At 47.9% G+C, this 12,624-nt stretch overlaps 1 protein-coding gene across 5 annotated transcripts in view; it reads right to left on the reverse strand.

The window, feature by feature from the left end:
• Positions 1 to 916: 916 nt before the first annotated feature.
• The window catches only part of ZNF608 (zinc finger protein 608), a 160,667-nt gene continuing 148,959 nt past the window's right edge, over positions 917 to 12,624 (reverse strand). For 4 of the 5 annotated variants that reach the window (XM_032844510.1, XM_032844478.1, XM_032844500.1 and 1 more), the window contains 7 exons: positions 12,256 to 12,343; positions 9,272 to 11,732; positions 7,193 to 7,610; positions 6,402 to 6,574; positions 4,904 to 5,057; positions 2,521 to 2,602; positions 917 to 1,921 (listed from right to left, as the gene is read on the reverse strand). In XM_032844510.1, the coding sequence (XP_032700401.1) occupies positions 1,915 to 1,921; positions 2,521 to 2,602; positions 4,904 to 5,057; positions 6,402 to 6,574; positions 7,193 to 7,610; positions 9,272 to 11,732; positions 12,256 to 12,343 (3,383 nt within the window). In that variant the 3' untranslated portion in view covers positions 917 to 1,914. Of the gene's footprint in view, positions 1,922 to 2,516; positions 2,603 to 4,903; positions 5,058 to 6,401; positions 6,575 to 7,192; positions 7,611 to 9,271; positions 11,733 to 12,255; positions 12,344 to 12,624 lie in introns of those variants that run through there. The other variant, XM_032844489.1, reaches the window with a different exon arrangement.

The following is a 12,624-nucleotide window of genomic DNA, read 5'->3' on the forward strand; positions in this document are numbered from 1 at the left end:
AACTGAAAACACGCGGTAACTTTACGAAAATGGTGAGAAACGTGAAATGTTCACACGTGGGGAAAAACCACCACCAACAAGGTCTTTAGAAACACTCACATGGATGAAATTCAAAAGACAATCGAAGCGAAAATTTGGAGAAAAATAACCTTCTAGAGAAATCTATCAGGAACGCGACAAACCTGCAAGGCTTTTCCGAAAGCAGAAGAAACACTTGGAATGCAGAAATCTCATCCGTTTGCAAAGCAAAGGCCCGCCCCCCGCCCCCAGGAGGAGAGCTAACCACATTATACCAAGACAATGTCTGTCAACATCCAGAACTTTGTAGACAAACACCGAGGAGGGGAATGGCCAATAGCAGATACAGGAGCTTACCACACCTACTAGAAAACGCAGTTGCTAGGAGGAGAGGAATTTAATCTACTATGTTCACGGCTATATCCCAGTCCCCTATACGGTGCCTAGGATAAAGTAGATGCTTAGTAAGTGTTTGTTGGAAGGGAGGGAGGGTGGAAGGGAGGCAAGGACAGAGGCAGTTAATTCTGTAGGTGGGACGTAAAATACGCTAGCAAAACAACTCAATGACAAGTCAAATAAATGGTTGACTTTTCTACTACCCACACGTCCTGAGACGGATATCTTTGGAGCATCATTCCCTATCAGAGAAACCCAGATGTACCAATTTGTACTGATGCGATGCTCCGTGTTTGGAGTAAATACCCACTAAATTTGCACACATCCACGGAATTAAATACACCACTTGGATGTTACACCGGCGTCTCATATGAGAAAACTCAGTATGCGTGTACTTTCTCTTTCAAAGAGAACGTTCGTAATATTTAGCAACCTTTCTTTGAAAATGAGAATCACTCCCAGCCATCGAGAAATAACACAAGACAGACAAGAGGCCGTTATAAAAAAAAAAAACCTTTTTAATTCTGATTGCCAAATTATTTAAGGCAGGTATAAAAAAGGAAAGCATTCAATATACATTTTACATAAAATAAACTAGATTACAGCATAAAACAAGTAACCAGGCAATGGCGTTAAAGTCTCTCTCTTCTAAAACTGGGTAATTGTAAACATTAAAAAAAAAAGAAAAAAAAAAAAGGACTGCAAGACTATTCAAGTAATAGAACAATCACAGATGTCTCTGGTACGCAGGCTATTGGGTTATTTGCCATTCAAGATTATCCAAAAAATGACATCTCATTATTCACAGATGCTCATTATTTCCCCATTTTAATCTTTACATTATATACAACACAGTTTTTGTGGTACTGGCAACCCCATGCCTTTCCATAAGTCTTTTTTTTTTTTTTTTTTTAAATCCCACAACACACAAGTACAAACAGTGACTACAGGAGCATTTCACACTGATGTGTCTTTAATGGGAGCCACCGAATAGACATCTAAATTGTACCCAAGCGTCATCATCACAGCCAGCCTTTCTGAGGGCCTCACGGGGTATCGAGGAAGGATATGCAAGGTTCGGGCACACGGATACAGAACGTCCTTTATTTACAAGTGGAAAGGAAAAGAAAGTAAGCAGCCTTCTGCGGCCAACACTTTTCAACATGACAGATACACTTTTTATTTCTTTTTACTGAGTGGTTTGCGACTTGGTAGCAGACCCTGTGTGTGCGAGCCTGGTTACTGATACAAAAAAGTAAAGAATATATATATATATATATATGTATATATACATATATGTATACGTATATATATATAAAACAGAAGTTTAATTACAGCAACATTTGTTACTCTGTGATAAAATCTGTAATTTACAAAAATGAAATGACTGGTTTTTGCCTGCCATTAAAGGCATTTCAAATTAACACCATGGAACTGATGTTTGTATAAAACGCTCTCCCATGTGATCCAGTCACATGACAACGTACGTTTCCAATCTTGTTATTCTCTGCAAGAGAAAAGAAGACCTTAGCATGAGGTTCTTGCCACAAGTGACACTGAAAATACAAAAACCCCAAGACTGACAGACTTATGTATCTCAATTCTATTCTGTTCACGGGATTCCCTTCTACAGAGAGGGAATGAACAGGAGGGTAAGGATACATACCACGGAGGAAGAAATTATTTTCCTTTCTCAAACAATGGGAGGGGTAATTCAAAGTATCGAAGAACAAACATGACCTTTAGCATTATGAAAATAAGTATCTCCCTTCGCGACTTTGTTTTTTACACAGGCTAAATCAAAGGGAGTCATGGCGAATTATTCTAACAAAGCTGTGTGAGAGACTCTCAACTGTTAAAAAAAAACACCCATTTGTTGATTGCTAGCCCATGTTACAGCTAAAGAAAGGAGGGTCCTGGAAGGTAAGCTCATAGGGGAAGCAATAGGGATGTAAAAACACATTATAATAATATAAAACCCCAAGGAGCCAAGTTTTGGATCTATTGGATGTTTGTCTATTTGGATCTAAAAAGCCTATACTATATCCACCCCCCCATTTCGCTGTCTCTACTAGAAAGTGGATTCGAAATGCACAGGATATTTACCTTCTTTGTGCAGGAAACATTCCTGATGCAGATGCCTGGGCGGCCACCTGCTGAGAGGCAACGAGGGCAGCGGAGGTCAAGCCTGATGGGGAAAAAATGCAGGTTTTCTGTGACATTGGGAAAGATAAGAGCAGGTACAGGTCCCCAGGTGAAATACTACAGCCATCTGACCTTTCCTAAACACACACGACAGGTTTCACGCAGCAAGGACGAGCCCAAGCCGTGTGGTCTAACTAACGTCTACCATTTATCCAAGAGTACAGTTGTTTTTTTTTTTTTAAGATTTTATTTATTCATTTGACAGAGAGAGAGATCACAAGCAGGCAGGGAGGCAGGCAGAGAGAGAGGAGGAAGCAGGCCCTCCGTGGACCAGAGAGCCCGATGCGGGGCTCGATCCCAGGACCCTGGGATCATGACCTGAGCCAAAGGCAGAGGCTTTAACCCACTGAGCCACCCAGGCACCCCAAGAGTCCAGTTTTTTAATAACTATTCCAAGACATTCCATCTCCCGGACTCTGCACGGAGCTAGATGGTTTGTGCTCATTCCTGAACAGGACGCTCAGCAGAATTAATAGGCAGCGGGTCGCAACACGAAGCCAAAGTCACGGTGAACGACAGCAGCAACACGCTATGTGCTTCGAACACGATACTTTCATAGTAGCTTGGGCCACACTTGAACATTTCCCCGGCGAAGGGACAAAAGGCACCCCGTCAGGAATTAGTCAGGAATTCCCACGGAATCAGCGAATCAAACTTAGAAACAGCCTGAGCTTCTACTCTGCAAGAGAGAGACGGCCATGGCGAGAACGGCATAGCCCCAGATGGCATAAAGTTGCCTAGCGGGAAGCGATTTTTCATTCTACAGCAAAAACAAAAACAAAAAACCAAAAAACAAACCCCAGAAAAATAAGAAGACAGAAGTGCCAACCTCGGGAAGAGTACTCTCCCTTTGTGTCCTTTCTGTTCTTTCTTAACGCCACGAGCTGACAGCGAGCACCATGAGATAATAAACAGAAGCGAGTCTTGACGCCTGCAGAGCACTTCCCACTTCGGGAGGTACCTTCACACATGTTCTCTCGCGTTCACACAGTAAAAGAAGGGGTGATGTGGCCCGTGTGAGGGGCTGAAAGTGTCTCCCCCCGCCCAAGTTCCTAGGTGGACGCCCTCACCCCCAGAGTAACTATCTTAGGATAGGACCTAAACAATTAAGGTTAAATGAGGTCATAAGGATGGCACTGTAATCCACCAAGATCCGTGTCCTTACAGACGAGACCTCAGAGGGTAGCACGCGCTCTCTGTCTTTGTCACAGAGAAGAGGTCATACAGGTACACAGCAAGATGGCAGCTTGCCTCATGCCAGACACAGAGCACTCACCACCAAGCAACCGTGCTAGTACCCTGATCTCAGACCCCCAGCCTCCAGAACTATGGGAAGTTACGCCTGCTGTTGAAAGCCATGGAGGCTGCAACATTTCATCCTGGCCGTCTGAGCTGAGACAGCAAGAACCTGGCCAGTGGATGGATGGGCAGCAATGGGGCCCGGCATCCCTGCCCCCCGGAGGTCACAGAGCTGAGACAAATGGCACAAGCTCAGCTAATAACACCACAAATCAAAGGCTCTCGCTCATCGATGCTATGCCTTCTTCAAGATGTTTCTCCATCTTGAAAGTCACAGCCATAAATGGCTACTAACAGTCCCTGAATTAGAGGTGATTGAAAGTGGTAAACTGGGGGCGCCTGGGTGGCTCAGCGGGTTAAGCCTCTGCCTTTGGCTCAGGTCATGATCTCAGGGTCCTGGGATCGAGCCCCACATCGGGCTCTCTGCTCAGCGGGAAGCTTGCGTCCCCCTCTCTCTCTGCCTGCCTCTCTGCCTACTTGTCAACTCTGTCAAAATAAATAAATAAAATTTTTTTTTTAAAAGTGTTAAACGGGATCGTGTCGCTCCTATTACTTCGGGGGGAGGGGTGGCAGGAAAGCAATGGGAAAGACCTGAAGAAATCACTGCAATGTCACCAAAGCCTCTCGCCATCCCTTCCTTTTCTCCCCAGCAATTTCCCTCAAGGAGTTATCAGATCTTCTGATTGTTATATTCAGGTGCCCCAGACCCTGGCCACCACCCTCGGTCCGTCAGAGAACAGCAAGCCTCCGATAACATCAACCAGCAACAATTATTAAGTGGGAGCCATCTCCTATCTCAACAGAACACAAAAGATGGGGCCAATTGCCTCTGCTGTGTCACTAGGAAGTAAGAACTAAGAAACTTACTCCCTGGAGTTAATGTGAACCCAAAGCTCAATATATTTACTTTGTGACAGGATAGGTACTTTGGGCAACAGTTTTCCTGAGCAGAATGACCCACGCGCTTAACGACGGAGCTGCTGACCTTGGAAAGGGTCATATTGACCAGGGATTAGTGGGTAACCCATGCCAACGTGGGTGTGGTGGTGCGTGTGCAAGTGCCGCTGGCCGAAGGGGGAGTGGCGGTCCCTCTCCCTCTCTGCCTCCCGCTCCCGCTCTGCGGTCGCCTTTTCCACGGGCTGCAACAGAAAAGAGAGATGGGCTCCTCTTAAGATTCTGAAAAGCCACCGACAGGAGTGCTAAAACCTCCTCTGCCCCTTGAGCAGTATTTGCCAATGATTAAAAACAAATGCAGACATATTTAACATTCCTGATTAACGGGAAGACAATTTCAAAAGGCATGCATGAGTTTCAGCGGGCATTAGGCCAACACTAAAGAAATGTTCCCACCTAAGAGTAAACCAAAGGGATCAAGGTTTTCCTAAATGCTGGAAGTAAGAGGACTTTTTTTTTTTTTTTATGCCTGCTCATAACCTCAAGATTACAACCTACCCAATTTCTTCCCAGAAACAACTTTCGTACTTTGATCAAGGGGCGAAAAAAGTAGTTGCGGAGATTTAAGTTAAGTTTTCTAATTATCCTTGTATTTTGTTTACACTGGGTAGGGAGGATCTATCTCATAACTTTAAACATGCCCGTCTCTAGTTTAGTGCATTGAAAATACGCATCTCAACACTGTATGTCAGTATGGAGTATAGGAAATCGTTGCCCTTTGCCTCTGGAAGCATTCCAGAATCCGCCCATTTCTGAAGGTGCGTAGAGAAGCTCTCAGTTCTCCCAAATCACAGTTAAGGACTCTCTCCTATACATTTCCACCCACCAGAACTGAGCCCACTTAAAGTTCTTTGTTCTCACTGGAAAAAAAAAAAAAATCTTTGCACTAGAAGGAGGACCCACAGAAAGAGACTCAGAAATCATCTTTTCTCACAGAGTCTCTGGTGGACACATCCACATCATATATCCTACATTTTATCCCAAACTTCTCTTTTCTAGGCAAGAACTGCCATGTCCTTTTGTCTCTCTTCACGACAGCCTCTAGAACTAGCAGATGCCCTTTCTCTTGGGGTGTGGGGAGGGGGGTACAAGGGGGGAGCCATCTTTCACAAAGACACCTGCTCTCAAGGCTTCGAGATGTTACGGGGACAGGACCAGGGGTCCAAGCCGAAACACAGCACACGCAGCCACCAGCATCTGATCAGGCATCCAAAATACTTTGCCCCCAAAGTTGGTTCCTACGGACGTCCACTTTCCCCTCACAGGCGCCCTCCTGGTAGTCGAAGTAGTGCATTCTGCCACAGAAAAGCCCACTAGCACCACACACGCTCACTCTGGCCATTTTCCCCCCACTGTGTGAAAGCAGCTTACGTTTGAACATTCCATGCTTTATGTGTGAAGATAAAACAGCATCTTGAAATCACGGCTGGGCTTGAAAGCCATTTATATTTCAAGACTGTTTTCTAGCTTGTCCCCTTCTTTCCCCCCAAAACACAGTACTTTTAACGTGACAACAAAAGGCAACTTACAGCGGGAGACTTGCTGCGGTACTGGTTGGCGTGCTGCTGGAGCAAGTCCAGGGCTTTCGATTCCGTCGATGTTTTCGTGTTGATGCTAGGGCTGCTATTGACTTTTTCTGCCTCTTCTCTCCCTGACATCTTCCCATAAACAGGATAATGAAATCCCGGAGAGAGATAGGCCCCTGCAGATACACAACAAATGCCACATCAAGTTACGGGCTCCATCTTAAAAAAAAAAAAAAGAAGGAAAAAAGTCATCTGGGTTACATGAATTTGGGATAAGAGTCAGAGAGCTTAAAACAGGGGTTGACATTAAGCATGAGCTACATCATCGTTAAACTGTGCGAAAGCTCTCCGATTTTCTTCTCCCAGTTAATTCATCCTGATGAACGGAGGTTATAAGCAGAATTGAGCTTATAGCCGTTTCATACATTTATGTGTCCGCTTAAGTGAAAGGAATAGTAACTATCATGATTATGACAGTAAGTGCTTAGAATATTTCCATAGGCAATAAAGTATGCGTCGGTCTAACAGCTAGAGCAGACCATCAGAGTCAACGCAAACGAGAGCTCAGGACGCCTGATATTTGATCTTAAAAACAAACAAGCAAACAAACAAAAAAACCAACCCCCCCCCACCAAACCCTCATATTAAGTTTCACCTTGGGGACTTGACGCAGCCTAAAAATAAGCAAAACAAAGGTTACTGGCGAAGCGTCTTGTTTATCTTGAGTTTATTAAACCGCTAAAATTTGCACGCAGCCTGTTCCCTCCAATAGAGTGAGAACCCACGACACGTACCAGGGTAACTGTGCATTAGGACAGGAGAGACAGCCCGGTATGCAGGGTGGCTGGGGTCATACATCTGTGGGTAAGGATAAGCATGCAAGTACTGTATGTAGGACTGATGCTGACTCATGGGCGAGGACACCGCCACTCTCGCTCCCCGAGAGTCCTTCCAGTTCACGGGCGTTTTCCCATCGTCATTTTTCAGCTTGCTCTCCTCCAGGGACTGAGAATCAGGACGCTTGGCCTCTTTGGGCTCCTCTTTAATGCTCGTTAGTGATACGGGAAGGCTGGGCACACCCCCGTCCTTGGTGGGGGTCTTCCTGGGACTATCCTCTTTCAATTTCTTGTCCCTATCAAGCTCTTCTGACTTTTGCTGATCCAGGTATTTCGGCTGGTATACGTAATGATGCCATGTCCTTGAATCTGGATCCTGATTTAAAAGAAAAAAAAAAGAAAAAAAGAAGAGGGAAAAAACTTTTTTTTTAAATTTCAATTTTGGAAGCAAAACCCATTAATCACCATGATAGCATTATTACTCTTACTTCTAATACTAAGTTAACAGATGTCTGCCCTTGCCCTGCGCAAGAGCTTTAAGCCTCCCTCTCTGACAAAGTCATGATGTCTAAGATAGGCATCATTATTCACCTCTTTCACACAAGACAAACCCAGAGCTTTTCAAGCTCCAGGAACACTGGGGTCACACTGCTGCCCAGGGTGGAGCTGGGCCACAAACTTAGGTCTGCTGGAATCCAGAGCTGGGCCCTTGGTGGGATCCTTTGACATTTAAAACAGCACGCTCAGACATCATTTAACCGAAAACTCATTTTCCCTTTACTATCTCATGTAGGCGAAAAGAATTTTAAAAATTCCCAACTCGGGCTAGTTCGTAGTAAATTCAAATCATCTTCATATCAATTAACATCACTTAGTGGGGGAAACTCTTGGTTTCCTAACATATTTTCTTCACCTACAGCAGCTGAGGCTTAGTATACAGGCTCCCATCTACTGTGCAGATATCTTACTCAAAACACAAAATTTCAAATTAATAGCATGCATTACAGTTTTTCCATTAGAAAACAAAGGCACCTCTAAACCCCTTCAAAACCGTATGGCTCTAATGTAGCCTTGTGAAGCCAGAACCTGGTTCAGGCCTCCAGAAGTGGGGAATTGAGGACTGCAAAAGGCCTCTGTGACTTCCATCCCATTCAGGACAAAAACTCACTGGGAATTTAGGTCCCAAAAGAACAATCGGCCTTGGGCCTCAGTCTCAACTACTAGATAGTAATGAGCATGAAGACAGGGTTCTGTTGATCTGATTCCCCAGGAACAAGAAGTGTGGGAGTGGAGAGGGGGACAAGACACTGGGAAACCCGAGTTAACTCTCAGAGGTCCACAGTGAGGATGTGCATGCCATGACAGAAAGTGTCGGCATGTGTGTGATTTCGTGGTGGCTGGTTTTCAGGTGCCTCCCCGTGGAACCTCAGACTGGCTGACCAGGGGTTCCCAGGAGGACTGCGGGAGGCCCACACACCCAGATACTCCCCATCCCTTCATCTCACAGGCTATGGACATTGAGCCCTGAGCCCCGCTTTGGGACAGGCATCTCGGACACCATGTGAAAGACATCTGGGCCCCAAGTGTTACGAAAGAGACGAGTGGGACATGTGGATTGAAGGGGCCCAGGCTTAATATTCCTTGAAGGTGCCAGGAGAAACTTGGAAATATGATAGAGAACATTGTAGAGACCAGCCTCAGGATCTCTGTGGCCATGTGGTAGTACTCCCTCACTCTGGACTCAGTAAGAAATCAGGGGACCTTGCACAGTGAGTGAATGGCAGGGAACACCAGTCTGCAAAGTGCTGGTCTGAAGTTCCTTTCACTACACAACCCAAGGCAATCGTGGGCAACGCAACGCTTGCAAGGTAGGCAGTAACTCCCGAGGGAACCTTTTCAAGTATTTTTCAGGAGAGGGACCAACCCTAATGAACCCTTGGCTTATTTCCTTTGAAGACGTCTAACCAGATCAAGCCCAGACACGTCCAAGTCTCAGACTCGCTCTCTCCCTGTGGGGGCCACGCTCCACAATCTTACTTGTTTAAATCTCGAGGTTGGGTCTACACCTGTCTGCTTCATAGAGTCCATGACAGATTTCATTTCTACAGCCTCCTTAATAAGCTGGTGGTTTTCCATCTGCTTAGCTTTGAAGCTGTCGGCCTGAAGGTGCTGCTGGTGACCGGGGAGAAGCTGTGATTTACCTGTCTCCTCAGTTTTATTAGGCACTGGTGGCCCTAGTTTAGAATGGGTTTTGTTAGGCTCCGGGGTAGAGGGAGCTTTTGAGATTGTGGCAGACGGCAGGATTTTCTGTTTACTGTCCTCCTTGCCCAGCTCTTTCAAGGGGAGCTCATTTTTCCTGTCGCAATCTCCTCGGCCAGCTTGGGCCATTTTCTGCTCTGCCAGCCTCTGGTCCTCATAGTACTTCTCATACTGCTGCCTATAGGCAGGGCTGGTGGCCATCAGGGCCTTCTGGTCCATATAGAGCCCATAGGCATACTGGCCATAGTAAAGGGACTGCGCTAGGGCTGGGTGTCTCTGTGTGATCACTGACTGGTGCTGGGGCTGTAAGGGGGCTGAGGTATGGTCCATCTTCTTGGCATCAAGCTGCTCCACCTTGTCTTTCTTTTCTGCGTCCTCCTCGGACTCCTTCTTGATCTTCATGGCCTGCGCGCTCCCACCGTTCCCAACGGCAGGGGCTCCCACCTGCCCGGGGTGCATGTAACTTGGAGAATAGTAAGGGTCATAACCATGGTAGTAGGGAGAATGGGACTCTTTCATCTGAGATGACTGTGCTGTAGCCGAAGGATGCCCTTTGACAACACCCTCCTTACTGGAAATGATGTCTGATGGAGAACTGGCCTTGGACCGCATGCCCTCTGACCGGCTGTCGGAACCGCCATCATCCGCTGCATCAGAAATGTCCGAATAGGCAGGGCTGCTGGTCTTGGCCGCCGACGTCTCTGCGCCGTTTTGGGTGAGCACGTGCAGTGGGGCCATGGGAGCCTGGCCGTTCACCAAAGTGCTGCATTCCATCCTCGAGGCACTGCCTATGGACGGGCTGGGGGCGTTGTCCGTGAAAGTGTAAACCTTATCCGCCTCAGCTTTGATGCTGGCCATCCGGCTCTCCTGAGACTCCGACAGTCCGTTGGCCAGCCCTTCACTCTTGCTGAGGTGGTCCTTTAAAAAATGCCCAGATAAATCTTTCCCTGCCCCTTTGGCGTCCTCGAGTTTGCCCAGCTTGGCATCCAGCTTGGGGCTCCCCGACTCCTTCCCTTCTTTGTCCTTAAGCTTCCGCTTCTCCTTCTTCTTTTTGTCTTTGAGGGACACAAGAGCTGGGTTCACGGTGATGGGCTCCCCCATAATCGTGGGCTTTGGCTGAATGGGTTTCAACGGAGGGCTCTTTGGTGTGGCCTGCACGACAGTCGTGGTGAGGGAGGGCAGTCCGGGGATGGTCCCCGTGGTGGTGCTCGTAAAGGCTGCGGTGGGTATGGCAATGAGTTGCGGGGGCGCGGGCGCGGGCGCAGGGGCAGGGGCGATGGGCCGGGCAGTTTTAAGTTTGGAGAGATTTTTGTCCATTTTGCAGTTGTTGGCTTTCTTGCCCTTTTCCTTGTCTCCCGCAGTCTTCTTATCGATCAAGCCTTCCGCTTCCAGCTTGGGCATCTCCGCGGCCAGGCTGCCATCTGCCGCCGTGCAACCGTCCAGGGTGGCCGTCATGTTGGAGATCACCGGGAGGTTGCTCAGCTCACTGTGAAGGCCCTTCTTTTTGCCAGAGTTCTTGCCTGCTTTAGAGCCAATGACAGAACCCGGACCGTTGCTCATCAGCTCTCTCTTTCCCTTGGGGGTGCCAGGGGGGTGCCCAGAGCCTGGTGAGGCGGGCGCCTTCACCTGCTCGTAAGCCGAGAGGCTTGCGCTGGGCTCACTGCACTCGAGCGCCACGTGACTCAAGGCCTCCTCGCAGTCTGAGATCTTGTCCTCGCTGTCGGGCTCGAACTCCAGCTTGTTCTCCGGGTCTAAGTGTGCGTGAGCCTGGTGGTACCTCAGGCCGTTAATGTGCTTGTACTTTTTGTTGCAGTTGGGGTGGGGGCAGTCGATTAACACCGGAGACGAGCAGCCTTGGTCCAAAAAAGTCGTCTCTGGTTTCCCTTGAGGAGTGGTTGGAGTGCTTCTGGAATTCGTGCGGACACGCTTCCCGGGCTTGTTGTCCTCAGAGCTGGAATTCAGGTCCAGCTCCATTGGGGGCTTGTTTTTCCTTTTGTTGGTGGAGGAGGGGCTGGCTTTGATGTCCTCCGCGGCACAATTTGGGGGTGTCCTTCGCCCGCTGGCATTGAGGCTGCCTCGCCTCCCCTTTCCATTGGCCCCCCCTCTGTTCTTGTTCTGCAACCCTCTGGACTCCGTGAAGCTGGCCTCCGAGCCTGGAGCCGCTGCGGCAGACCTGGCTCTCTTCCCTCGGCCCCGGCCCCCTCTCATCTCCAGGTCGCTGGTCGGGGACTCACAGAACCTAGGGAAGCAAGCAACAGAGGTCAAAATGAGCAATCCCAAAAGAGCCAGGTGAAAACACAAGGCACACAATGCAGGCAAGAGCAGCCAACAGCCCCCCAGCCCGAGGGCTGGGCCCAGAGAAGGAAAACACACCCTAGCCTTCCGCTGAGAATTTCACTCCCTGCAAAAGAACCAGCTAGGGAGGATGTATGTTCTTTAGAACACCAAAGAAAAATGACTGGGATATCTAGCTTCAAATCCAGTTCCAATTCCCATTTTAAGTAGAGAAGGAAACAAAAGAGAGAGGGAGCAGGGGCAGGGAGGAGAGCTCTCTGTGACTGAAAAGAAATCCTGCATCTGCATTTCACCGTGTGCAATCCTGAACTGCTCCCTTCTCTTTTGCCTGGTTTCAATTACGGGCAGACTTGTATGCATTATTAATCTATCTCTCGGGTTTCTTTGCAAAGAGAGGATGGGGGAAGGTGAGGGCAAGAGGAAGAAGGAGAGAAAACAGAGCCTGAAATAAAAGGCCCGGTGCATACCTGGGAGGGGCCCAGTCGTGCTTGGTGCAGTCCAGCAGGGTCCCTACGTAAGTTTTGTTCCTCCACGTGACATTGACCACTAGAACACCTGCAGGAATGGGCAATGAAGGAAGACCACAGTTAGCAGGGGTTCCTCTATTTCCAGATGATGATGATGATGATGATGGTGATGATGATGATTTTGCCAGCAAAGTTCTATTCTCATCCGCTTTCAAAAGCTGTGGTTTTGCATTCTTCCTCTTTCTGGTTTCAGTGACCTCAAGTGAAAACCCACAGGAAATTGTGCGTGTGTGTGTGTGTGTGTGTGTGCGTGTGTGTGTGTGAGATCATGCCCATGCGGTACAAAAGGGTAATACTGTGTGTGAGAGT

This window comes from Lontra canadensis, unplaced genomic scaffold (genome assembly GCF_010015895.1).
Source record: "Lontra canadensis isolate GAN:19392208 unplaced genomic scaffold, GSC_riverotter_1.0 scaffold4, whole genome shotgun sequence".
Classification (NCBI taxonomy): Eukaryota; Metazoa; Chordata; class Mammalia; order Carnivora; family Mustelidae; genus Lontra; species Lontra canadensis.